The sequence below is a fragment of the Ornithorhynchus anatinus genome, chromosome 18, assembly GCF_004115215.2.
Source record: "Ornithorhynchus anatinus isolate Pmale09 chromosome 18, mOrnAna1.pri.v4, whole genome shotgun sequence".
Lineage (NCBI taxonomy): Eukaryota > Metazoa > Chordata > Mammalia > Monotremata > Ornithorhynchidae > Ornithorhynchus > Ornithorhynchus anatinus.
The window spans coordinates 22,303,569-22,329,625 of record NC_041745.1 but is presented as its reverse complement, the minus strand read 5'-3'; the positions used below and the strand labels follow the sequence as shown (position 1 = coordinate 22,329,625).

The following is a 26,057-nucleotide window of genomic DNA, read 5'->3' as shown; positions in this document are numbered from 1 at the left end:
TCATGCTCTTCCATTGGGTCATTCTCTTCCAGGGAGAAGGAACAGTTTCTGTTTGATATGGAGGTGGATGGGCAACAGCTGGGGGTCTGTGAAACATAGGAAAATATTGAATGTTTTTGTAGAAATACGATCCGGGCAGCAAAGTATGGACTGGAGTGGGGAGAGAAAGGAGGCAGGGAGGTCAACAAGGAGGCTGATACTGTAATCAAGGTGAGACAAGATAAGTGCTTGAATTAACATGGTAGCAGTTTGGATGTAAATGAAATGAGTGGATTTTAGCAATCTTGTGAAGGTTGAACTGACAGAATTTAGTGACAGACTGAATATGTGGAGGAGTCGAGGATAAAGCCAGTGTTATGAGCCTGTGGGACAGGAAGGATGGTAATTCTGTCTACAGTTGTAGGAAAGTCACAGAGAGGACAGTGGCTCAGAGATTTTGGCTGGGGAGATAAAGAGTTTTGTTTTGAACCCTTTAAGTTTGAGGTGTCAGCAGGACATCTTAGTAGACATATCCTGAAGGCAAGAGAAAATGCAAGTGTGTAGTGAACAGGAGAGAGCAGGGCTGGAGATGTAGATTTGGGAATCATCCTCCTAGAGATGATAATTGAAGCCATGGGAGCAAATGAGTTCTCCAAGGGTGTGGGTGAAGATGGAGAATAGAAAGGGACCTATAACTGAACAGATAGGGGGTGGGAGGCAGAGGAGACTGAGAGATAGGAGGAGAACCAGGAGAGGACAGTGTCAGCCAAGTCAAGTTGGAATAATTTATCCAGGAAAAGTAGGTGGTCGACAGTGTCAAAGGCGAGACGAGAGGTCGAGAGTGTTGAGAGGTCGAGGAGGATTAGTTTGGATTAGAGGTTGTTAGGTCTAGCAAGAAGGAAGTCATTTGTGACCCTGGAGAGAGTGGTTTCTGTGGAGTGACGGAAGAAGAGGCTGGATTCTAGTGGATCAAGGAGAGAATAGGAGGAGTAGAACTGGAGACAGTAGGTGTAGACAGATCATTCAAGGAGTTTGAAGAGGAATGGTAGAAGAAATGGGGCGATAACTGGAGGGAGCTGTGGGGGTCAAGGGAGGGTTTTTTTCTAGGATAGGGGAGACATGAGTATGTTTGGAAGCAGTGGGAAAGAAGCCATTGTAGATAGAAGAGTTGAAGATGGCTGCCAGGGAGGGAAAAAGAGAGGGGATGAGTGCAGAGAAGCAGCGTGGGGTAGTGGCAAAGCACACAGGCTTGGAAGTCAGAGAACATGGGTTCTAATCCTGGCTTCTCCACTTGTCTTCTATGTGACCTTGGGCAAACTGCTTAACTTCTCTGTACCTCAGTTACCTCATCTGTAAAATGGGGATGAAGACTGTGAGCCCATGTGGGACAAACTGGTTAGCTTGTATCTACCCCAGTGCTTAGAACAGTGCTTGGCACATAGTAAGCGCTTAACAAATGCCATCATCATCATCATCATAAGGTGCCAAGAGTTGGGGTTGGAGGTGCAGGTGGAGGGGGTGGATTTTGAGAGAAGGCAGGAGATGTCCTCTAATAATATTAATAATAATAATAATAGTTGTGGTATGAGCTTTGGAGTGAGGGCTCATGAGTTCGAATCCCAGGTCTGCCACTTGTCAGCTGTGTGACTGTGGGCAAGTCACTTCACTTCTCTGTGCCTCAGTTCCCTCGTCTGTAAAATGGGGATTAAGACTGTGAGCCCCACGTGGGACAACCTGATTTCCCTGTGTCTACCCCAGCACTTAGAACAGTGCTCTGCACATAGTAAGCGCTTAACAAATACCAACATTATTATTATTAAGTGCTGACAATGTACCAGACATTGTTCTAAACACTGGGATGGATAAAAGCAAATCAGGTTGGACACAGTCCCTGCCCCTCATAGGGCTCATGGTCTTAATCCCTATTTTACAGATGAGGTAACTGAGGCACAGAGAAGTTAAGTGACTTGCCTAAGGCCACACAGCAGACAAGTGGCGGAGCAGGCATTAGAATGCATGATCTTCTGACTCCCAGGCCTGTGTTCTACCCGCTACACCATAATGCTCCCCATAGAGATACTGCTAGGAAAGATGGAAGAGTTGAAAAAGGGGCAGGAGGAGGGAGAGACTGGAGAGGAGCAGGGGAGATTTTAGGGAGATCACACGTGATTGTTTCAATTTTCTTGATAAAGTACATGGCTAGGTCATTAGGGGTAAGAGGTGAGTGAGCCAGGGAAACAGGGGTTTGAGGAGGGCATTAAATGACTGGAGAAATTGGGGAGTTCAATAGACATTGAAGTCAAACTCCCCTCTTCACCACTCAAAGGCACCTATTCCAGGAAACTTTCCTTGATAAAGTTCATCCATTCTCTTACTGTCCATCTCACACTCATCTCACCATAGTAATAATGCATTAATATGTAATTTACATATGTTCATATTTATTTATGTTGATTGTGGATTCATCCATCTAGTCTCTTCATTAGATCAGCAGCATTTTGAGTTTACAGTTTTGAAAGTATACTCTACTTCCTAGAACAGGGCTGACACCCCATGGACAATATCCCTGGGTATCCCAGGAAATTCCAACTCGTCCAACTGTTATGAATGGTCCCTGATTTACTGTGTTTGGGGGCCATTGCAGGTTGTTGCTCCATGAGATGTCTGAAGGGGATCTTGGAAAATTACAATCAAACATGACAAATTCCAGAATTGAGAAGCAGGGCGTGATAGTGGATAGAGCACGGGCCTGGGAGTCAGAAAGACCAAGACTCTAATCCCGGCTCTGCCACTTGACTGCTACGTGACCCTGGGCAAGTCACTTCACTTGTCTGTCCCTCAATTATCTCATCTGTAAAGTGGGGATTAACATTGGCAGCTTCATGAGGGACATAAAATGTGTCCAATCTGATGAGCTTGTTTCTAACCGAGTTTAGTACAGTGCCTGGCACAAAGCTGCTTCTCTGGTACAAAGCTGCTTCTCTGGTGCTTCCCCTAACCGAATGTGCTTTAATATCGGTCTCCTCCACTAGACTGTAAACTCTTTGAGGGAAGGGACCTTAATATCAATCTATGCTAGACTCCCAAATTCATGGAACAAAGTTCTGCATAAAGGCAGCACTCAATAAATACCACTGAAGGTGGATTTATTGATGAGTCTGAGTGCTTACTATGTCCCAAGCACTGGACTAAATGCTGGCACAAGGTACAAGGTATTCTGAAAGGGAAGAGAATTAGATGTGGAACTAATATAACTTAGAAAGCATGGGCAACCTCAGATCAACGGATGTTTCTCTCTATATTAGTCTAGTTCTGATGTGGAATTACAAGAAACCGAAAAGAACACTCTGCTACCACTCATATAAAGGACAATGGAGTTCCTTTGTGCCTTTAAATAGTCTAGGTACAAATAGATAACCTCATTCTCTTGAAAATGAAAATCAGACACGTCACTGAATTCTTAGGGTCATGGTAACTTTGAACAGAGGGACTTATAATTTTAAAAGTTCAGAGAAGACTGTGGTGTTCTGGACTCTACCCTTTGATTGCAGTGTCACCGGAAACTCTGGTTTCCATTTAAGGATGTCAATAGAATTCCCTAGGGAACATCCTCCTCGAGACTGTAGGCTCCTTGTGGGCAGGGAATATGTCTACCAACTCAGTAGTACTGTACTCTCTCAAGCACTTAGTACAGTGCTCTGCACACAATAATGCTTAATAAATGACATTGATATGGTTTTATTTTAATTGCTCAGATAGGGCTTGGATCATGGGAATGAGGAGGGGGTGAGCCAAATATGTTTATAAAAAGTAATTGGTTCAAGGAAGTAAGTATAGAGAAGCAATAGAGTAACAGTGTGGCCTAATGGGTAGTGCACAGGACAAGAAGTCTGGGAATCAGAAGCACCTGTGTTCTACAACCAGCTCTGCCACTTGTCTGCTGTGCCACCTTGGGCAAGTAACTCAGTGTCTCTGTGCCTCAGTTACCTCATCTGTAAAATGGAGATTAGATTGTGAGTCCCATGTGGGACAGAAATTGTGTCCAACATGATTAGCTTGTATCTACCCCAGACTTTACTAAAACCACTAAGATAGATAGATAGATAGAAAGAGATATCATATATATATATATAATAAATCTATATAATAAAGTCATTTCAATTAGCCTCACAGTATACATAATTATAAATATATATATGTATACACACACACACATATATATATACATCATGTGTGTGTATACATATATATATATATAAAATTATGTATACTGTGAGGCTAAGTGAAATGACTTTATTTCACTGAAGGATTTTGGTAGAATCAAGATAAATAATTGAGTGATCAGGTTTTTGCCTATTCCTTTCCTCTAAAAAAAGATGACGCTCAAGGCCTTTAAAGCACTTTTGGGTTACGACAAGTCCTGTTTCTTCAGCTGTACGATGAATGAATGATGCCACCATTATCAGCATGCTACTGTGCACTGATGGTACCTCAGTTTGCTACAACTGTCTGGCGGAGATCACCGCAGTGAATGATTACCTTAATTGACCTGCATTCTAGCGGAAAGATGTATGACTTAATGAGCCACGTTTCCAGCCTCCGTCCCCCTCCCTACCCGGCTGGTTGGCATTGAGCCTGTTGGCATTTTGTCTGTGAGTTTTCCATTTTAATAACTTTTACACCCAAAAGCTTAAGGAAACATGTTAAGGCACATCTTGGATTCAGATGACAGCACATTTCTGCCTCTGGAATCCTCCTTCTTGATCCCTCCCAAACTCTAGTAAAGATTGATCCTCCTGAGCCCTATCCATCAGAGTAGAGGGAGGTGGTACCATTGTTAACCTTTGTTTTGACTTTGTTTTGAATCTCCAAATGGGGCTTTAAATTTGATAGGTTTTCAGAGTCTCGAGAAAAATCAGTTTTGCTTATGAGAGTTGCTTCTGTCGCTGAAAGGAACAGTAGAATTTAAGATCGTTCCTATCCTCAATCTGCTCCTTTCTCTCTGTGACACCCAGGACAACATTAGTTTGGCATCTTCTTGGATTTGTAGATGAAACAGCTTCTCCTTGACTGCTCACTTCCCTCAGATATTTGTGAACAAACTCTGAATTTAGTCAAATGTGTTGCTATGTTATGCTAGCAACCTTTCGTATCTCTCCACTTCTTGGCTGTGCCACCTCAGTTCTCCATGGCCAGAAGACTGTTGTCAAGTGAGCAGGGAAACCTGGGCAGCTGGCTTACTGGGGAACGCTGCCTGGTTGGCCTATTACCTGAGTGTTCAGGTGAGAGGCACAAGAGACATGGAAAATAGTGTCTGTCCACTTGGATGTCCTGGTCCCTTGAGTGGCTGGAGGAAATATGAAGTTAGGAGGCTTGGGGTTTGGGAAGAATTCCCAGAAGGCGTGGAGGTATAGAAATACAGAGGGACTGGTAGAGGGAACAGCATGGCACAGTGGAAAGAGCACGGGCTTTGGAGTCAGGGCTCATGAGTTCGAATCCCAGCTCTGCCACTTGTCAGCTGTGTGACTGTGGGCAAGTCACTTCACTTCTCTGTGCCTCAGTTCCCTCATCTGTAAAATGGGGATTAAGACTGTGAGCCCCACGTGGGACAACCTGATTCCCCTGTGTTTACCCCAGCGCTTAGAACAGTGCTCTGCACATAGTAAGCGCTTAACAAATACCAACATTATTATTATTAGGGAAGGATAAGAAGAGTATCCTGTCTGCTTGTAAGCTTCTAGAGGGCAGGGATCACGACTACCGGTTCTCTTGCACTTTCCCAGTGTGTATAGTCCAGTGCTGCATATGCAAACACTCAATAAATACCACTGATTAATTGATTTATTGATTGAGAAATAAAGACGGACTGGAGTTGTCCGTGTGGAGACATTTCAGGCATCTGTTCAAACTCAGCTAGAGTCAAGTAGTTCTAAAAGATGTGTAGCTACAGTGGGTTGACATTTTTCTCTGGCCTGATTAATTAGGCATGTTTAGACATGCCTACAAATGAGTGTGCCACTGAGAAGGAGGTTCAGCTGAAGCAAAAGTATGAACAACACATTCAGTTTTCTCTTTTACTATTGAACACAAGGTCTCTTTCTTGTGCATACACACATACTGCAATGGCAGGGTTCTTCCAACACCTCAAGCCCCCAAATGAGCAGCAATGAAACAATGCACACTCCTTTTAGGAATGACTTGGATTAGACCAACTTCCTTTCAGTCGTTCTCCTCTAGGACCTTTCTACCCTTGGCTTTGTGTACTTTTCTAGGAAGATACATGAGACTGAGCTCACTAGCCATGAGACATGGCTGGAATAGGGTGTTCAGCCTAATGGAAAGAGCCCGGGCCTGGGAGTCAGAAGACCTGGGTTCTAATTTTGTCCACTTGCCTGTTGTGTGAACTGGGGTAACTCACTTCTCTGAGCCTCAGTTTCCTCATCCATAAAGTGAAGATTTGATAGCTGTTCTCCCTCCTACTCAGACTGTGAGCCCCATGAAGGAGAGGGACTGTGACAGGCCCGATTACCTTGTATCTCCCCCAGCTCTTACTTGGCACATAGTAAATGCTTAACAAATGTTATTATTAGCATTATTTTTGTTATTATTATCCAGTTTCATAGCATATATTATTCCATCTGCCTGGTACCCTGTCAGATAGAGATTCGGGTCTGGTTTCCTAAAGGTCTGTTATTATTATTTTAAACATCCAACCTCTTTCCACCTGGATCCTGCCAATGAGACCCAAAGCTCAGAAACAGTATCCACACTCACATCGACTGAAAAGGAAGCACAACAACTCTACAGTTCAGGAGTTGATGATCAGGGATCCCACCCCGAAGAAAAAGGCTCTAGGTTTCATTCAACTCTGCATGCTACCACAAATTGTCCCATATGATGTCATCATGTTTTGCCTCATACCTTGCAAAATGCAGGTGATAGCACATGTATCTCAGTGTCACAATGCCTTGATGCCTGGTATCCTCAATTGCTGTCAGTATTTTTTGTTTTTTAAGGTCTTTGTTAAGCGCTTACTATGTGTCAAATACTGTTCTAAGTGCTGGGGTAGATACAAGGTAATTAGGTTGGACACAGTCCTTGCTCACAGTCTAAGTAGGAGGGAGAACATGAGAACTGAAGCACAGAGAAGTGAAGGGATTTGCCCAAGGTCACACAGCAGACAAATGTCAAAGCAGGTATTATAACCCTGGTCCTCTGACTCCCAGGCCTGTGCTCTTTCTACTAGGACAAGCTGCTTCTGTGCCATGAAACCATTTTGGTCCTTGTGTGCCTGTGTGCATGCGGATGTGAGTGTTTGTCGATCACATTTGAAGATGACACTACTGGCAGTGGTACCTAAGCAGTACCCCGGGGGGAGGGGGTGTCTATGAAATCAACAGTCCACTCTGTTGTTGTTGTCTTATGCTATCGAGTCATGTCCGACCCATAGCTATGCTATAGACACATCTCTCCCAGAATGCCCCACTTCCATCTGCAGTCATTCTAGTAACATATCCATAGAGTTTTCTTGGTAAAAATACAGACATCGTTTACCATTGTCTCCTTGGAGAAGCAGCGTGGCTCAGTGGAAAGAGCCTGGGCTTCAGAGTCAGAGGTCATGAGTTCGACTCCCGGCTCTGCCACTTGGCAGCTATATGACTGTGGGCAAGTCACTTAACTTCTCTGTGCCTCAGTTCCCTCATCTGTAAAATGGGGATTAAAAGTGTGTGAGCCACACGTGGGACAACCTGATTACCCTGTATCTCCCCCAGCACTTAGAACAGTGCTCGGCATCTAGTAAGTGCTTAACAAATACCAACATTTATTTCCATGCAGTAAAAGAGGCTGTGCCCTCGACTCTCTCCCGTGCTTCTGCTGCCCAGCACAGGGGAGTTTTGACTTGTAGCAGTTTGCCTTCTAGTTGCTAGCCACTGCCCAAGCTAGGAATGGAATGGGAGGCCTCTGCTTAGCTCTCCCCCCTGTAGTCATGACTGGTAGAGGACTGGAAACTCTCCAGGTGCAACCCTGAGAGGAGTCCACTCCAAGGCATGGCATGAGAGGAGACTCCTTTGATCCACTGTGTGTTACCATGTGCAGAAATTGATGGTATTATAAAATCTGCCTCACTTTCAGAAAGGTGCAGAGTCCAACTGTGCTCCAGATTGCCCTGGACACCGAAGACTCCTCTGATGCTCTGAAAGTCTGACTGTACCTAGAATGTAAGCTCCTTGTGGGTAGGGGTCAAACCTACTAACTCAATTGTAGTGTGCTTTCCCAAGCACTAAGTACAGTGTTCTGTACTCAATAAACACTCAAAAAATACCATTGATTGATTGATGATTGTCTAACATACTGTCACCAAATAAATTCACACTGGGACATTGCTGGGCTGAAGGGAATTAGGCTGCAATACTCTGTCCCTGAGTTTCCTTATCTGTAAAATGAGGATTGAATATCACTTCTTCCTCTTACTTAGATTGTGAGCCCCATGAGAGACGGGGACTGTGTCTGACCTGATTATCTTGGATCTTCACTAGCACTTAGTACAGTAGATGGCAAAAAGTAAGCACTGAACAAATAACACAATTATGGATATACACAGGAGGAGACGGACGTCAGCCACGGTCCTTAAAATTTGTTGTTGCAATTAGAAGCAAATATTTTGCAGCCAAAACAAATCTAAGTTGGGTATTAGGTTACAAAGCAGCCGAGAAATCGTAAAACCTGTTTTCACAGTGTGCAGTAAATATGTATATATATGTTTAAAATTATAACATGTTCATTTCTTTTTTAAACAAAACTCACCTTCTCATCCAAGTCCTGCCCTCCCCTGTTTTTCCCATTGCTGTAGACAATACCACTATCCTCCGTATCTCATGAGCCTGTAACCTAGATGTTGTCCTCAACTCATCTCTCTCATTCAACCCACATATTTAATCTGTCCCCAGATCCTGTCATTTCAACCTTCACAACATTTCTAAAATCTGCCCTCTCGTCTCCACCCAAACTGCTACTATGCTGATCCAAGCACTCATCCTATTCCGCCTTGACTACTGCATCTGCCTCCTCGCTGAACTCCCTGCCTCCTGTCTTTCCCCATTTCATTCCATATTTCACTCAGCTGCATGGAACATTGTTTTTCTAAAAAAAAGCTTAGACCATGTCTCCCCCACATTTCTTCAAAACCTCCAATGGCTTACCATCCACCTCCATATCCAACAGAAATGCCTTACCATTGGCTTTAAAGTACTCATTCAGCTTGCCCCCTCCTACCTCACCTCTCTGATTTCTTACAATCCAGTCAGCACACTTCACTCCTCTAGTCCCAGCTCACTGTACCCTATACTCTTCTATCTCAATGCTAACCCCTTTTCTATGTCCTCCCTCTAGTCTGGAACTCCCTCCCCTTCCATATTTGCCAGACCCACTCACTCCACCTTCAAAGTCTTATTAAAATCACATCTCCTCCAAGAGACCTTCCCCAGTTAAGCCCTCTTTTCCCTGTCTCCCCCTCCTTTTTGCACCGGATATGCCTTTTGGGCAGTGACATTTGGACATTTGGTATTCACCCCAACCTTTATCTCACAGCAATTATGTACCTATCCATAAATTATACATTATAAAGCATTTATTCATACAAATTACCTGTCTCCTCCTCTAGACTCTAAGGTCATTGTGGGAAGGAAATGTGTCTACCAACTCTATTGTATTATACTCTCCCAAACAGGTAGAACAGTGTTCTGCACACAGTAAACAATTAATAAATACCACTAATTTATTGATTCTATACTTCTTAAGGCATGTGTTTTAAACAAAGATCAACAAAGGCTGAATAAAAGCTTTAGATATAATGCAGTCATTCCCAAGTTTAACCCACTTGTCAATGTACCAAAAACAGCTATTCATAGATCTTCAGTTTGCTTACTGATCTGCTTTTTTATTTTCCAGCTTCGGAAGGCGGTAATGGATCACATATCTGATTCATTTCTGGAGACCAACGTCCCACTGTTAGTTCTCATTGAAGCGGCGAAGAGTGGGAATGAAAAAGAAGTGAAGGAATACGCTCAAGTCTTCCGTGAACATGCCAACAAGTTAGTGGAGGTAAGTCAGGGTTTGAAGAAGTTCATGGGGACAAAAGGGAGATGCTGAAATGATTGTAGATGTGTTGTCTTGGTCACAGTGTCATTGGAAGTGTTGAGGCTGGGCAGCCTTCAGTGTTTTCCTCTCAGTCTAGTGGAGTGTCCAGCACTGTTCTCAGTGCTAGAGTAGATACAAGTTGATCAGGCTGTACACAGTCCCTGTCCCAAAAGTGTTCGCGGTCTAAGTGAGGCGGGGAATGAGTTATCTTTCCTCTCCCAGTATCCACTACTTCACTTGAAGATGGACAGGAGAATGACCCCTGAGTCTTTCCCTTCTATCTGGGGGAGAAACCTTTCCAAAGCACAGAAGAGCAAAGAAATGTGGTGACCTTTCCTCTCCCAATCTCCTTTTTTCCCCAAAGCAAATGCAGAAAATTACAGCATTCCCCCCTACTTCATCTCAAAATGAGTATAATCATTCTAGTAGCAGAACTGGTTCCAGGAGCTACCCCTTCTCCATCCCACCCCCTTGCAATAATAATAACTTTGGGATTTTTTAAGTGCTTACTATGTGCTAAACAGTGTGGTAGATTAAAGATAATCAGGTCAGACAAAGTCTCTGTCTCTCAAGGGGCTCACACAAAGGGTGGGGGAGAACAGGCATTTAATTCTCCCTTTTCAGAAGAGGAAACTGAGACACAGAGTTGTTAAGTGACGAGTTCCAGCTCACCCACTTGTCTATGGTGTGACCTTGGGCAAGTCACTTAATTGCTCTGTGCCCCAATTACCTCATCTGTAAAATGGGGTTTAAGACTGTGAGCTCCACATGAAATGTGGACAATGTCCAACCTGATTAGTTTGTATCTATTACAGCTCTTAGTACAATCCTTGGCACAATGCAAACACTTAGCAGATATAATTTAAAAAAAAAGTTCACCCATCAGGCAAATGGCAGAGTTGTAATTTCTCCCAGGACCCTGGACTCCAAAGACACGCCCTTCCCACTAGTCCATGCAGCTCCTCAAGATTCTGTCCAAGGCACAGCTTGAGTCCATAGGAGGCCAGTACTTTTTTGCTGAAGGGAGCAGGATCTTTTCCTCAGGCATGAGTCAAAGTATCCCTATAAAGAGAGAGGCCTTCTGTGTGTGGACAATCAGCAGAGCCTACATGTTCTATCTTTGTGGCCAGGAAGGAAGAACTTCCTTCAATACTCACTTTGATCACCACCCAAAAAAGCTATGCTGTGTTTCTTCATCAGTAACAGAAGAACACCAGTGGGGACCGGAGTTCCAGCTTCTGTGCTGGGAGGCATCATTTTCACTATGCCCAAATGCCAGCCCACTCCATCTAGGTCTCCTTTCACCCATGACTTTCTGGGATAACATGGCATCTCCCAAGTCCCATTCAACATCTCACTCCACCGAGACAATTTCCTACCTCTGGGTTGAAATGGCAGTGTTTCTCCTCACCACTCTCCTGTTCTCTCTTCTTCAGGAAAGTCAGGGTTGGGAGGGAGTTGGCGATGGAAGGATAGGAGATATGTACTGGCCCGGCGGCATGTAGCTTTGAGTCTGAATTTTCTCAGGGAAACCTAGACTTTTATCACCAGAAGTCCTGCCTTCTGAATATCATCCTGATCAACAGAATAATCTTTCCACTCATCCTCAGGCCTGTCCCTACCACCAGTATGAGCGGCCCTCTGTCCTGAAAGGCTGGCAGGTAGTTGAGACTGGAAATAGAAGGTTCTTGTGCCCCCAAGCAGCAGGTGTCAATCACACAGATTCCTTATCCAATTAGGCAATGTGGACAGGACAATCCAACACTGAAATTGCCTCATGGGCCAACTGTAGACTTGTGGTGCTGAATTCTAATGAAAGTACAAGTAGCAAACCTCTCTATTGCCAGCTGGCCATTAGCACCATTAAGAAATGGGCAAATCGCCATTCAGTGCAGCGAATAAATAATGGCCAATGAGTTTTCATGGTCCCTGGCTCAGAGCAGATATCTGTGCTCCTTGGCATATGAACTCTCATTTGAAAACATAAAATAATGCTGTGATTAGGTTGTGTCACCTTCATTTGTAGCCATAAGTTTATTTGAGGGAATTTTATGGAGAATATTAAACAAAGATTATCCATGTTGCTTATTGGCTACGGTTCGAAAACCAGGCTGCGTTCCTGGAATGACATTTGGTGCAACTCATTTTCACTAGGTGTTTGAGTGGAAAATATGTGGATACTCTCAACAGTGTTCCTGGAGAACGCTTGGGTTTTCTGGGATATTTAGGAAGGTAGAGCTGAAAAGGTGCTTGACTGGAAAAAACCAGTGGAAAAAGTAGCTGACTCCAAGTCAGTTTTTTGTTGTTGTTGCTTTTTTTGATTTTCTGTTTTTAAAATGGTATTTGTTAAGCACTTACTATGTGCCAGACACTGTACTAAGTGCTGGGGTAGATACAAGATAATCAGGTTGGATACAGGTCATCTCCCACATAAGACTCACAGTCTTAATCCCAATTTTACAGATGAGATAACTGAGGCTCAGAGAAGCTAAATGACGTGCCCAAGGACACACAGCAGACAAGTGGCAGAACCAGAATTAGAATCCAAGTTGTCTGACTCTCAGGCCCGTGCTCAATAGAACAGAATAGAAAATTAGAACACGGTGGAAGATATGTGTCCTCTTTACTCAAAGCTGTTACAGTTCAGGCTACTGAATGATGTCCTCTTCAGCCCCAAAGGCCTGACTATAGCTTTCAAAAGTGCTTACCTTTTCCCAGGAGCTGACCCTCAGGTGGTTCCATCTTTCCCCTGCTTGGAGGCAGGAAACTGGAGGGAATGGACAAGATGATCTCTCCTGCTCCTTTCCAATCAATCAATCAGTGGTATTTATTGAGCATTTACTATGTACAGAGCACTATACTAAGCTACTAAGCACTTGGAAGAGTACAATACAACAGATTTAGTGGACATATTCCTTGCCCATAGTGAGCTAGATCCCCTGTGCTCAGATTTTGCACTCTGGAAGGACTCCCCCCCAACCTCCACCGGGGCTGATCTAAAATGCCCAGGTATTTGCTGTTTACCTATTTCCTTTCCCTTCTGTATCACCTTTGCACTTGGATTTGTATCCTTTATACACTCCACCCTCAGCCCCACAGAACTTCTGTGCATACCCGTTTTTTATTTTAATGTGTTTCCCCCTCTAGACTGTAAGCTTCTTGTGGGCAGGAAGCATGTCTAACAACCCTGGCATAATGCACTCTTCCAAGTGCTGAGTATAGTGCTCTGCACACAGTGAGCACTCAATAATATGATTGATCAATCAATTTACATTAACAGAGAGTATTAGATATGATTTTCATGGCGTTTTCTGTTTCAATCCATGAGCAACTTTTTTTGAATGGGTTTTTTTCACAGTACATTGTTCTTTTGAACTGTGCACAACAATTTGAATTAGAATGAATTAGCATAATTGCTGGCTTCCTCTGAAAAATCCCTTCCCTTTTGTACCCCGATCTTTCCCTCCAGTTGCCTTCCCTACTGTATCCTCATTACCATCCAACTTTTTAAGTTAGCACAGTTAGAAATATTCATTGTAAAAATGGGCTCTGCCCACTATGAAAAGAAAAGAAAAGAAAACGTACCTCAAAATTGAATAACTCACAGTTAAAAGAACCCATTTTTCCGATGTCTCTAAATAGGTTACTAAAGAAGGGCTTGCAAATGGATTTGCTTTCACTGGATACACCGCTGAATGAATAAATTGGGGACTTTGTCATCCACAGTGGTATTTATTGATGCCTTACTCTGTGCAGAGCACTGTACTAAATGCTAGGGAGGTTACGTTCCCTGGCCATATAGAATTTATAGTCTAGAGGAGACAGTAATATTAATAATCAATTTATAGTATATAATTTAGAGATATATACGTAAGTGATAAGCAGTAGGACAAGTGTCAAATGACCATAGGCCACAGATCCAAGCACATAAACTACACAAAAAGGAGAGGAAAGGGAATAGAGGGCATAACTGGGGAAGGCCTCCTGGGAAAATATAAATTTAATAAAATTTGGAAGGTGGGGAGAGTAGTGGTCTGGTGCATATGAAGGGGTAGGGAGTTCCAGGTCAGAGGGAGGATGTGAGAAAGTGGTCAGCATTAAGATAGATAAGATCAGGGTACAGTGAAAAATATGGCAGTAGAGAACTGGAGTGTGTTGGCTGGGCTGTAAGGAGATCAGTGAGTTGAGGTAGGAGGGGTAGAACTGATTGAGTGCTTAAAAACCAATGATAATGAGTTTCTTTTTGATGTGGAGGTGGATGGGCAAGCATTGGAAGTTTTCTTGAGGAATGGGGAGATGTGGACTGAACCTTTTTTTAGAAAAATGATCTGTACAGCAGAGTGAAGTAGGGACATGAATGGGGAGAGACAGGAGGCAGAGAGGTCAGAAAGGAGGCAGATGCAGTAGTCAAGGCTAAGATAAGTGCTTGGATCAGCTTGGTAGCAGTTTGGATGGAAAGGGAAGGGCAATTTTAGTGATGCTGTGAAGGTTGAATAGATAGGATTTGGAAACAGATTGAATAGTTGGGTTGAATGAGAGAGATGAGTCAAGGACAATGCCATGATTATGGGCTTGTGAGGTAGGGATGGAAGTGATATTGTCTACAGTGATGGGGAAGACAGAGAAAGGTTAGTGTTTGGGTGGGAAGATAAGGACTTTTTTTTGGATATGTTTAGTCAGAGGAATTGGTGGAATATCCAAGTGGAGATATCCTGAAGTCAGAAGAAAAAACAATGCTGCAGAGAAAAGAGGGCAGGGATGGAGATGTAAATTCGGGAACCATCTGCTCAGAGATGGTAATTGAAGCCAGGGGAATAAATGAGTTCTCCCAGGGAGTGGGTATGTGGAGAATAAAAAGGGACCTAGAACTGAGCCTTGAAGGACCCCCACATTCAGAGAGTGGAAGGCAGAGGAGAAGCCCGTGAGAGAGACTGAGAAGGAGTGGCAAGGCAAAAGAGATAGGAGAAGAACCAGGAGAGAACAATATTTTTTAAGGTATTTGTTAAGCACTTACGTGTGCCAGGTAATGTATTAAATGCTGGGCAAGCTGCAAGCTAATCAGGTTGGACATAGTCCATGTCCCATATGAGGCCCACAGTCTTAATTCCCATTTTACCGATGAGATAACTGAGGCACAGAGAAGTTAAGTGACTCTCCCAAGGTCACACAACAGACAAGTGGTGGAACCAGGATTATAACCCAGGTCTTCTGACTCCCTGTCCTGTGCTTTATCCATTAGGCCATGCTACTTCCCACTGATAGTGTCAGTGAAACTAATGTTGGATAAAGTTTCAAGGAAAAGGGGGTGGTCCATAGTGTTGAAGGCAGCTGAGAGATCTAGTAGGATTAGGATTAGGATCAGACTTGGTGAGAAGGAGTTCAATGGTGACCTTAGAGAGGGCCGATTCTGTGGAGTTTCTCCTCCAAGAGGTCTTCCCAGACTAAGCCTCACTTTTCTTGATGATGATGATGATGATGATGATGGTATTTGTTAAGCGCTTACTATGTGCCAAGCACTGTTCTAAACACTGGGGGGGGATACAAGATAATCAGGTTGTCCCACGTGGGACTCACAGTCTTCATCCCCATTCTAGAGATGAGGTCACTGAGGCACAGAGAATTGAAGTGACTTGCCCAAAGTCACACAGCTGACAAGTGGTGGAGCCGGGATTAGAACCCATGACCTCTGACTCCCAAGCCCGGGCTCTTGGCACTGAGCCACGCCACTTCATCTCCCACTCTCTTCTGCCTCTCCCTGACTTGATCTCTTTACTCTTCCCCCTTCCCAGCCCCAAAGTACTTGTGTACATATTTGTAATTTTATTGATTTGTATTGTTATCTCTCTCCCCCACCACTCTAGACAGTGAGCTCATTTTGGGCAGGGAATGTCACTGTTTATTGTTGTATTGTACTTTCCCAAACACTTAGTACAATGCTCTGCACACAGTAAGTGCTCAATAAATACAATTGAATGACTAAATGAATGAGTGAAGGGAGTGGAAGTCCAATTGGTGGGGATCAAGGAGAGAATTGGAGAAGAGGAAATAGGGACAGTGAGCTTAAACAACTCAAGCTTTTTGTAGAGGAATGGTGGGAGACTATTTTAAGACTATTAGGGAAGCAGCATGGCTCAGTGGAAAGAGCTTGGGCTTCGGAGTCAGAGGTCATGGGTTTGACTCCCGGCTCTGCCACTTGTTAACTTCTCTGTGCCTCAGTTACCTCATCTGTAAAATGGGGATTAACTGTGAGCCTCACATGGGACAACTTGAGTACCCTGTATCTACCCCAGCGCTTAGAACAGTGCTCTGCACATAGTAAGCGCTTAACAAATACCAACATTATTATTACTATATGCTTGCAGTATTTTCTCTCCCTTTCCGAGGTGATGTTCTGACTGGCAGTTCACCTCTGGGCCCGGATGTGACAGAGAATATCAATATGGAACTGGAAGTAGGTACCTGCCTTTCAAATGACATGTGAGTGGCTAGCAGTCACAGCCACCTTCAGAGACTATCTCTCATCCTAATCAATGGATTATAAACAGACCTAATCCTGGCCAATCAAGAATTAACACTTCCAAAATAGTTAGCACTCTCCCAAATGCTAGTTTAGTGCTCTGCACACACCACTGACTGATTGATAGAAATGGTATGGTTAAAGATGCCAAAGGCCATCAGACACCAAGGAGCTGTGTGTCCTAGTGCAGAGTCAGAGGATATGGGTTCTAATTCCTGCTGGGTGACCTTGGACAAGTCATTTAACTTAGCCTCTCATCTTAAAATGGGGATTAAATACTTATTCCCCCTCTTATTTATAATGTGGGAAAAGGACTGTTTCTGACCTGGTTATTTCATACTGCTTAGTACAGGGATTGGCATGTAGTAACTGCTTAGCAAACACCACAATTATCATTATTATATGTATGTTAAATAAGTCGAAGGAACTGTTACATTTTGTGTGGACAGTCCTTGACCTTATGATCTCTGTTGTGTCAGTGTTCCTTTAAGAGAGGGAATGTTCCAGGAGGACCCAGGAAGTCTGAGAGAGCTTGGGTATCTGGCCGAAGAAGGGATACTGAAAGGCCCATTGTATAAAGCTAAAACATAAATAAATAGGTCATTTTTTTTCATAAAGCGGGCTGTGACTGGGTTGAATATAATGAAGATACTGTTTAGTAGAGATGGGATGACAAGAAAACAGCAAAAAAAAATGTGCTATGATGGATGGAGGAAATACTTGATAGGGAGGTAAAACCTGAAGGGGTCGGGGGGACGGACAAGTAGCAGCCCTAGATCCTTTATATATGTCCTTATTCTCTACATTAACAGGGTTGTTTTGGGGGTTTTTTTGATTGATAAAATATGCACTGTTGTGTTGAATTCTTGGATCTCTGTACACAGCACTTAAACAACAAATAGTACTGATTGACAGATAGATTGTCCAAGTGGAAAGAGCAGGGGCTTGGGAGCCACAAGATCTGTGTTCTAATCCTGACTCAACCACTTATCTAAGGTGTGACTTGGGAAAGTCACTCAACTTCTCTGTGCCTTAGTTGCCTCATCTGTGAAATGGGGATTCAAAACCTGTTCCCCTCACTGTTAGGCTGTGAACCTCATGTGGGAGAGGGGCGTGTGTCTGCCCTCATTATCTTGTATAGTCCCCAGTGCTTGACATGTAGTAAGAGCTTAATGAGAAGCAGCTTGGCCTAGTGAGAAGCAGCATGGCCTAGTGAGAAGCAGCATGGCTTAGTAGATAGAGCATGGAGCTGGGATTCAAAGTGACCTGGGTTCTAATCCTAGCTCTGCCAGTTTTCTGCCGTGTGACCTTGGGCAAGTCATTTAACTTCTCTGTGCCTCAGTTACCTCATCTGTAAAATAGGGGTTAAGACTGTAAGCCCCACGTGGGAAAGGGACCATGCCCAACCTGATTAGCTTGTATCTACCCCAGAGCTTAGAACGGTGCTTGGTACATAGAAAGCACTTTACAAATGCAGTGATTATTATTATTATTGAATGAAAGGGAATGTCAAATGAATACATTTTCATCCCAATGAGTTGTTGATGCTTGTCAGGGGTGACTTCAGCAGAGGCTGGAAGGTCAAGGGAGACTTCAACATTCATTTCTAAATTTAATTTTTCTTTTGTATAACTACTGTCTGGCAGGGAAATCTGAGGGAAAAACCCAGCTATGCAGGGAAAGGGGAAATCTCTGGACAATGAACCTTAAATTTGGGAAACCAAAAAACCAACCTGGGAGGACACATTCCCTGCCTTCCTTTCTTCCTTCATCTCCTCCCATCATTTTCCTCCTTTCTCTTAATTCCTCTCTCATGCCTCTCCCTGCCACCACCAGTTCCATCCAAGGTTGCCACTGAGCAAAGAGGTCAGCATGTAGAATGCTGTTCTCTGGGGTAACTTCATGCCATGTGGCCTCATGTGTTTTAACTTGGGATCAGCCAAAGCAGCCCAATAATTGTGTTTAAGAGCTACTCTTGATTACTAACTGTCCTTGATGAGTAGCCTAATTGGCAGGAGGAAGACATTAAATATAATGGAAACTAAGACTTCTAAATGAAGGTGTTCTGAATGCCTTTGTTACAACTATTGCTCTCCTCTCTTACTTTCTTAGTGACCTCCAAAGACTCCATTATTCCTGAGAAGCAGAGCAACTAGGAAAATGCAGAACAGCATGTGTATTCAAATTGATCTACTCTTAAGAACTAATTACAATGTAGACCTTGGCTTTATTGCTAAACGTTTTTCTATAAATAGTTCTCAGGGAAATGGGGCTGTTTCTACACATCATTGTTTAAGAGCCAGAAAAAAAATGGGGTAGAGGGGATTAAAGGTAAGGCTATCTGCACTGTCCTAGGATGTTTTCTGAAGAACAATTCTACTTGCAAGAAATTATCTATTAGCTCCAAACATGCATGAAGGAAGTCTGGTGTAAAGTGTGTCAACCTGACATCCATGGAGATGCCATGCAGAAAGGGTCGGGGAGATAAAGCCTGTTTCCACCAGTCTTCCTCCAATGCCCACCACAGAAATACTGAATAGTGTCCCCTATCTACCCATCCCCATACCAACCTGTCTTCCTAAAGACCTTTAGGTTATGAGTTAGAACCACCATTTCCCCCATGTAGAAGTTAGCTGTTCAATGGGTGGGCTTCAGTCCAATCAGGAGACCCCCCCAAAAAAATGTTGGGCTCTCATGAAAAAAGTGATAAGCCTTCACAACCTCAACCTAATGTTTTTTTAGCCTATGTGTGCTGAATTGTGAGAAAACGTACCAAGGGCATACTCCCATCCTGCTAAGTGGATAATGATTCAGTTAACCCCCGTAAGATGCAGGCCCTTCTTGTGAAATTGTTTGAGTCTACTTTTAGTTTAGTCACAGGCAAGCTTGCACAGCATGTTTCATGAGCAATGCGATACTGTCTTTCAAGCCAGGTTGCCTAGATGTTGCTGAATTTGGGGTTCAATCCAGCACAATCAATTTCCTCTGGAAATAGGGTGCTTAATATGTAATCCATGAAAAAAGAGTACAACATCCTCTCAAAACTACCTCTTATCAACATCATCTGTCTGTGTTCAAGTTTGAGGCAGTCCAGTTTCATCTGAATCTGTCTGCCACTGACCTAGGGGAGCCCTGCAGGTTGTCAGAACTGCAGGTAGAGTTGTGACTCTCATCAACATGTGAAGCGTTGTTAAGCACATTTCTCAAGTCAAATGGATTCGACATTTTTTCTCTAGTAACTCCATCGTCAGCATCACACATCTTTTTATGAGTCCCTTAGTCCTATTGTGTTAAAACACTCTCTGTGTGAAATGGGCTGGGAGGCAGTCTCTCTCGGTTGGCATCATCCCTGAACCTGCACCGAAGAAAGTGATGAAAACTCCCCCAACATGGTCCAGAACAATCTTCCCTCAAAATTTTAGTTTCATGGGGTGGGAGGAAGGAGTGGATGTGCAGAAATAGTCAAATGTCATACCAGATCACTTGTTAAATAGAAAGAGTATCAAATTTGCTCTCTCAAAAGTCAGTATTGAATGTTGTAATTACCATTAATTGACATTTATATAGTACTTTATATTGCAGCACAGTTATTTATTAGGAAGGCAGGGCAGGGGCATTTGCTCAAACTCTGTGGGGAGAAGCAGTGTGGTCTAGTGGAAAGAGCATGACCCTGGGAATCAGAGGACCTGGGTTCTAAACCCAGTTCTGCCACTTGCCTGTTATGGGATCTTGGGAAAGTTACTTCACTTTTCTGCACCTTAGTTTCCTTATCTATAAATTAGGGATTCAACACCTGTTCTCCCTCCTTCCTAGACTGTGAGCCCCATGTGGGACAGGGACTGTGTCTGTCCAGATTAATGTATTTACCCCAGCATTTAGTACAGGGGTGGACGCAGAGTAAGAATTTAACTATTGTTATTATTGATGTTGGACAGTTAAATCCATCAGGAGCTAATCATATCTGCTTCAGAGACAAAAGAATAGCATATTTTGAGAAGTGTGACTTCCACCTGGGGATGATATTCAGAGAATTTATCATAGCCCATCAATTGGCACAAACTACAGAACGAATAAGAGATCTTATGCAACAAGTACAATCCATCATGATGTATATATTTGGGCAGGCACCCCTTTAAATATCACATTTACAGCATGTACAACATGGGAAAAAAAGCAAATTTTCAAGGATGAGCATAAAAGTAAAAAAAAATCCTGTAGCTCTCTTCAAGACCTAGTGATAATGACCAGAATAGATTTAACAGTGATATTAGAAGTCAGAATAAAGGGAGGATCACTTCATAAGGAATTGAAAGTTTTTACTGGATTTCTCCTCACAAAAGATTAACTAATAAGAAATTAAATACAATTCTTTCCCTCATAAGGATAGATAAAAATGTCCATTTTTTTTTTTTACAGACAGATCCAATATGAACAACGCTTTGGGCTTCTATTCCTTTCAGGGCATAAGAAACCTATTCAGAAACTCTTTTCTGTTTTTTTTTTTCTTCCTCCGATGCGTGTGAGTCAAATTTCAGAATTTCAGCCCCAAACCTTAACTCTGAATTTACTCCCTTTATGTATATTTAAGTAAGATGGAATTCAAGTAGTTAAATAAGGCTGCCATAAGCATCATGAAGTTGCCCATCATATTTATGTCCAGAGTACCTAATTTCTGTACTGAGGTCAGCAAAAGATCAGAAGAAAAGAAAAATTATTCTACTCATGTCTGGTCTACAGCTGCCTGGAACTTTCAAAGATTTCTGAAACCCAATGAGTCATACCATTTTGTTAAAACCGAAGCTAAATAGGAATTGAAAATGTGTCGGTTCCCAGCTTGCCTTCCCCTGGCTCCTAATATGGTTGCAAGCTATTCTCTGGATAGCAGCTTTACTCCCTGCTCTAAGGGATACCTATGGGGTTTTGGCTTCATCCTTTTCAGACTTATCTGGGACAATTTCCCTTCACTTCAGTTTCACCAACCCTCTCCTAGATGAGATTCTGACTGTTTGGAAACAGTCTCCTGCTAGATGACTTCATGTTGCTAACCCAGAGAATCAATCAACAAATCAAAAATGTTATTTACTGAGTGTTTACTGCATACAAAACACTGTACTAACACATGAGAAAGTGCAATAAAGCTGGCTAATGTGACCCAGATCCAAAAACACTTTGGAGTTAGAGAGAGGGGCAGATTTCAAAATGGATGAGGAATAGGGGAAATGATAGAGTATGAGAATATTTACATAAGTATTGTGGGCCTGGGGATAAGGTAATGATCAATGAGAGAAATGTGATTTTGTGTGTGGAGTCTCCCTGCCATTAAAAAGGGACAAGCAGTAGTCCAGTCAGGAAAACTTAAGACTGACTGTATTCTTCCAAGAGGTTTGTCCAACATCATTCACACCCTCATCCCTGCCAGCCATGTCCCACTGAGGTGGTGAATGCTACAAGCAAAAAAACATACCACAGAACAGCTACAGATCACCCACCTTACTGCACGGGACATTTTTCTCTGGCTTTGGGTGACTTACTGCAGCATTTGGAAATCATTACCAGGACCCTGGGGATAAACCCCAATCCCTCGGGCACAGCTGGAGTCTTGCTAGCCAGAGAGCTGAGAAGAGATGACAATAAATCGACCAATCAATCAATTGTATTTGTTGAGGGCTTACTCCATGTAGAACACAGTACCAAGAGCTTGGGAGAGTAACATATAATAATATTACAGACACATTCCCTGAACACAGCGAGCATGCAGTCTAGGCAGGGAGACAGACTGTAATATAAATAAATAAATTACGGATACTTACATAAGTGCTGTGGGCTTGGGCCAGGGGATGAATAAAGGTAGCACATCAGGGTGACACAGAAGCAAGTGGAAGAAAAGGAAAGTAGAACTTAGTCAGGGAAGGCCTCTTGGAGGAGATGTGCCTTCAATAAGACTTTGAAATTGAGGAGAGTAATTGTGAGATCAAAGAGGGAGGGTGTTCTAGGCCAGAGACAGGACAGGGGTGAGATGTCAGTGACAAGCTAGATGAGATTGAGGTACAGTGAGAAGGTTGGCATTAGAGGAATGAAGTGTGAGGCTGAGTTTTAGTAGGAGAGAAGTGAGGTGACTTAGGAGGAGTCAAGGAGATTGAGTGTTTTAAAGTCTATAGTAAGGAGTTTCTGTTTGATGTGGAGGTGAATGGGCAACCACTGGAGGTTCTTAAGGAATTGGGAAAAATGGCCTGAATAAAAGAATGTACAGAAAAAATGATCCAGGCAGCAGAGTGAAGTATAGACCAGAGTGGGGAGAGACAGAAGGCTGAGGGTCAGCAAGGAGGCTGATAATCAAGGTGGGATAGAATCGATGCCTGAATTAACATGGTAGAAGTTTAAATGGAGAAGAAATGATGGATTTTAGTGGTTATGCAAGTTGAGTTGACAGGATTTAGTGATAGATTGAATATGTGGGTTGAATGAGAGGAATCAAGGATAACACCAAGGCTATGGGTTTGTGAGATACAAAGGATGATGGTGCTGTCTACAGTGTCTACAGTAAGGGGAGGACAGAGTTTGGGTGGGAAGGTAAGAAGTTCCGTTTTGGACATGTTAAGTTTGAGGAGACAGCAGGACATCCAAGTAGAGATTTCTTGAAGGCAGGAGGACATGCGAGACTGCAGAGAGGGAGAGAGATCAGGGCTGGATATGTAAATTTTTTTGTCATCTGCATAGAGGTGGAAGTTGAAGCCACAGCCGTTAATGAGTTGTCCGAGGGAGTGGTTGTAGATGGAGAATAGAAGGGGACCCAGAACTGAATCTTGGGAGACACACACAGTTAAGGAGCGGAGGCAGAGGAGGATCCCATGAAGGAGACTGAGAATGAGTGGCCAGAGATATAGGAGGAGAACCAGGAGAGGGTAGTGTCGGTGAAGCCAAGGTTGGATAATGTTTACAGGAGAAGGATCCATAGTGTCCAAGGCAGATAAGAGGTGGAGGAGGATTAAGATGGAGTAAAGGTGATTGGATTTGTCAAGAAAGATATCATTTATAACCTTGAGAGGGAGGTATCTGTGGAGTGAAGATGAGAGAAGCCAGATTGGAGGGGGTCAGGGACGGAATTGGAGGAGAGGAACTTGAGACAGTGGGTGTAGACAACTTGCTCAAGGAATTTGAAGAGGAATGGTAAGAGAGACATAGGACAATAACTAGAGGGAGTTGTGGGGTCAAGGGAGGGGTTTTTTTTAGGATGGGGAGACATGGGCATATTTGAAAGCAGTGGGGAAAAATCCTTGGGAGAGTGAATAATTGAAGATGACAGGGAGGGAAGAAGGGAGAGGGCAAGAATTTTGATAAGGTGCGAAGGAATGGGGTCAGTTGTGCAGGTGGAGGGGGCGGATTTTGACAGAGAGCAAGAGAGTTCCTCCTGAGGTTCTGTTGGGAAAGATGGGCCAGTCAAAGGAGGGGCAGGAGGAGGGAGGGACTGGGGAGGGCCAGGGAAGATTTTAGGGAGATCATGCCTGATAATTTGAATTTTCTCAAAAGCATAGATGGCCAGGTCATTAGGAGGAAGAGATGGGAGATGTGGGGGGACAGGACATTTGAGGCCAGAGCTAAGCATCTGGAACAACTGGCAAGGGCGATGAGCATGGGTGTCAATAAGGATGGAGAAATAATTTTGCTGGGCAGAGGTGAGGGCAGAGTTAAAGCACTTAAGGATAAACTCAAATTGGACAAGGTCAGCTTGATATCTAGATTTCCACCAGCAGCGCTTTGACGTTCATACACAAGACCGAAGGAGGTGAACTGTGGAGGTGATCCAGAACCGTGGGTTAGTGGCAAAGCAGAGGCAGAGAATATAAACTTTCTCAAACACTTCACCTTGCTTAGGGCCAGCTAACCTTACTGTCTGGATGAACAGTACTGACTTAGTTTGAGACCTGTTGATGCTTTAATGCTAAGCAGTGTGACCTAATGGAAAAAGGACAGGCCTGGGAGTCATAGAACCTGGGTGGTAATCACAGGTCCTCCCCTTGCAGGCTTGGGCAACTCCCAAATTCCCTGTGCCTCAGTTTCCTCAAGTGTAAAATGGGGATTCAATACCTACCTAGACTGTAAGCCCTATGTAGGGTTCTGCCCAATCTTCATGTATCTGTATCTATCCCATTGCTTAGAACAATGCTTGATATTTAGTAACTGCTCAACAAATATCATAATAATGCAGTAGCCTGATCAATTGTATTTACTGAGCATTTAGTTTATATAGTAGTAAGTGGTTGAGAGAATACAGTACATCATAGTGGGGAACACAAAGGTGAAAGCAGCATGACCTAGTGGATAGAGTATTGACCTGGGTATCAGAAGGACTTGGTTTCTAAACCCAACTCTGCCACTTAACAACAATAATAATAATAATTGTGGTATTTGTTAAGCACTTACTATGTGCCAGGCACTGTACTAGGCTCTGGGGTGGAAACAAGCAAATTGGCTGGGACACAGTCCCTGTCCCATGTGGGGCTCACAGTCTCAAACCCCATTTTACAGATGAGGTAATATGACTTGGTTTAGAATAGCATATTTTGGACACATAATCAGGCGGATTAATTCTCTGGAGGAGACACTAATGCTAGAAAAGGTCCAGGGAAAACATGGAAGAGGCAGACCAGGTGGATAGAGACATAACAATGATAATGGAAAAACCATTAGGAAGGCTGTGGATTATGGCAGAGGACAGGATGTTCTGGAGAAAGTATATCCATAGTCACTATGAATTGAAAACGACTCAAAGTCACTTAATAATAATAATAACTGAGCCATAGAGAAGTGAATTGACTTGCCCAAGGCCACACAGCAGAAAATCGGTGAGGCCGGGATTAGAACTCATGCCCTTCTGACTTTGACACCCATGTTCTATCCACTATGCCATGCTGCTTCCCATGTCTACTGTGTGACCTTGGACAAGTCACTTAACTTCTCTGTAACTCAGTTATCTCATTTGTAAAATGGGTATTAAGATTGTGAGCCCATGTGGGACATGGACTTTGTCCAAGCTGATTAGCTTGTATCTACCTAGAGTTTAGTATAGTGACTGACACATAAGAAGTGTTTAACAGATATAAAAAAAATTCTAAGAATGGTTCATAGACCACTTTCTTCTCCATTCCCATTGATCCGGGACTGAATGTCTTTTGATGTGGAGCCATATTTCTCTATGCTTCAGCTACTCACTGTATCTCCCCTCACCTGATCAAATACTGAGAAACTTAATTATCTGTTCTAATGAATTCAAAAGCTCTAATGGACCCTTATTAGGGTCCTTTAGGGCTTTGAATGTTGGAGTTCAAAGTCCTCCCTAATGACCAGACAGTGCTTCTCTGGCCTATCAATAACCCTGAACTCCAGTGAGCATACACTGACTGCTTTATGTCTTCCCACCCTTCTT

At 43.2% G+C, this 26,057-nt stretch overlaps 1 protein-coding gene across 6 annotated transcripts in view; it reads left to right on the top strand.

Annotated features, from left to right (window-relative positions):
* The window catches only part of CTNNA2 (catenin alpha 2), a 1,145,386-nt gene that overhangs the window by 893,384 nt on the left and 225,945 nt on the right, over positions 1-26,057 (top strand). For all 6 annotated transcript variants that reach the window (XM_029083155.1, XM_029083152.2, XM_029083150.2 and 3 more), the window contains one exon: positions 9,928-10,080. In XM_029083155.1, the coding sequence (XP_028938988.1) occupies positions 9,928-10,080 (153 nt within the window). The remainder of the gene's footprint in view (positions 1-9,927; positions 10,081-26,057) is intronic.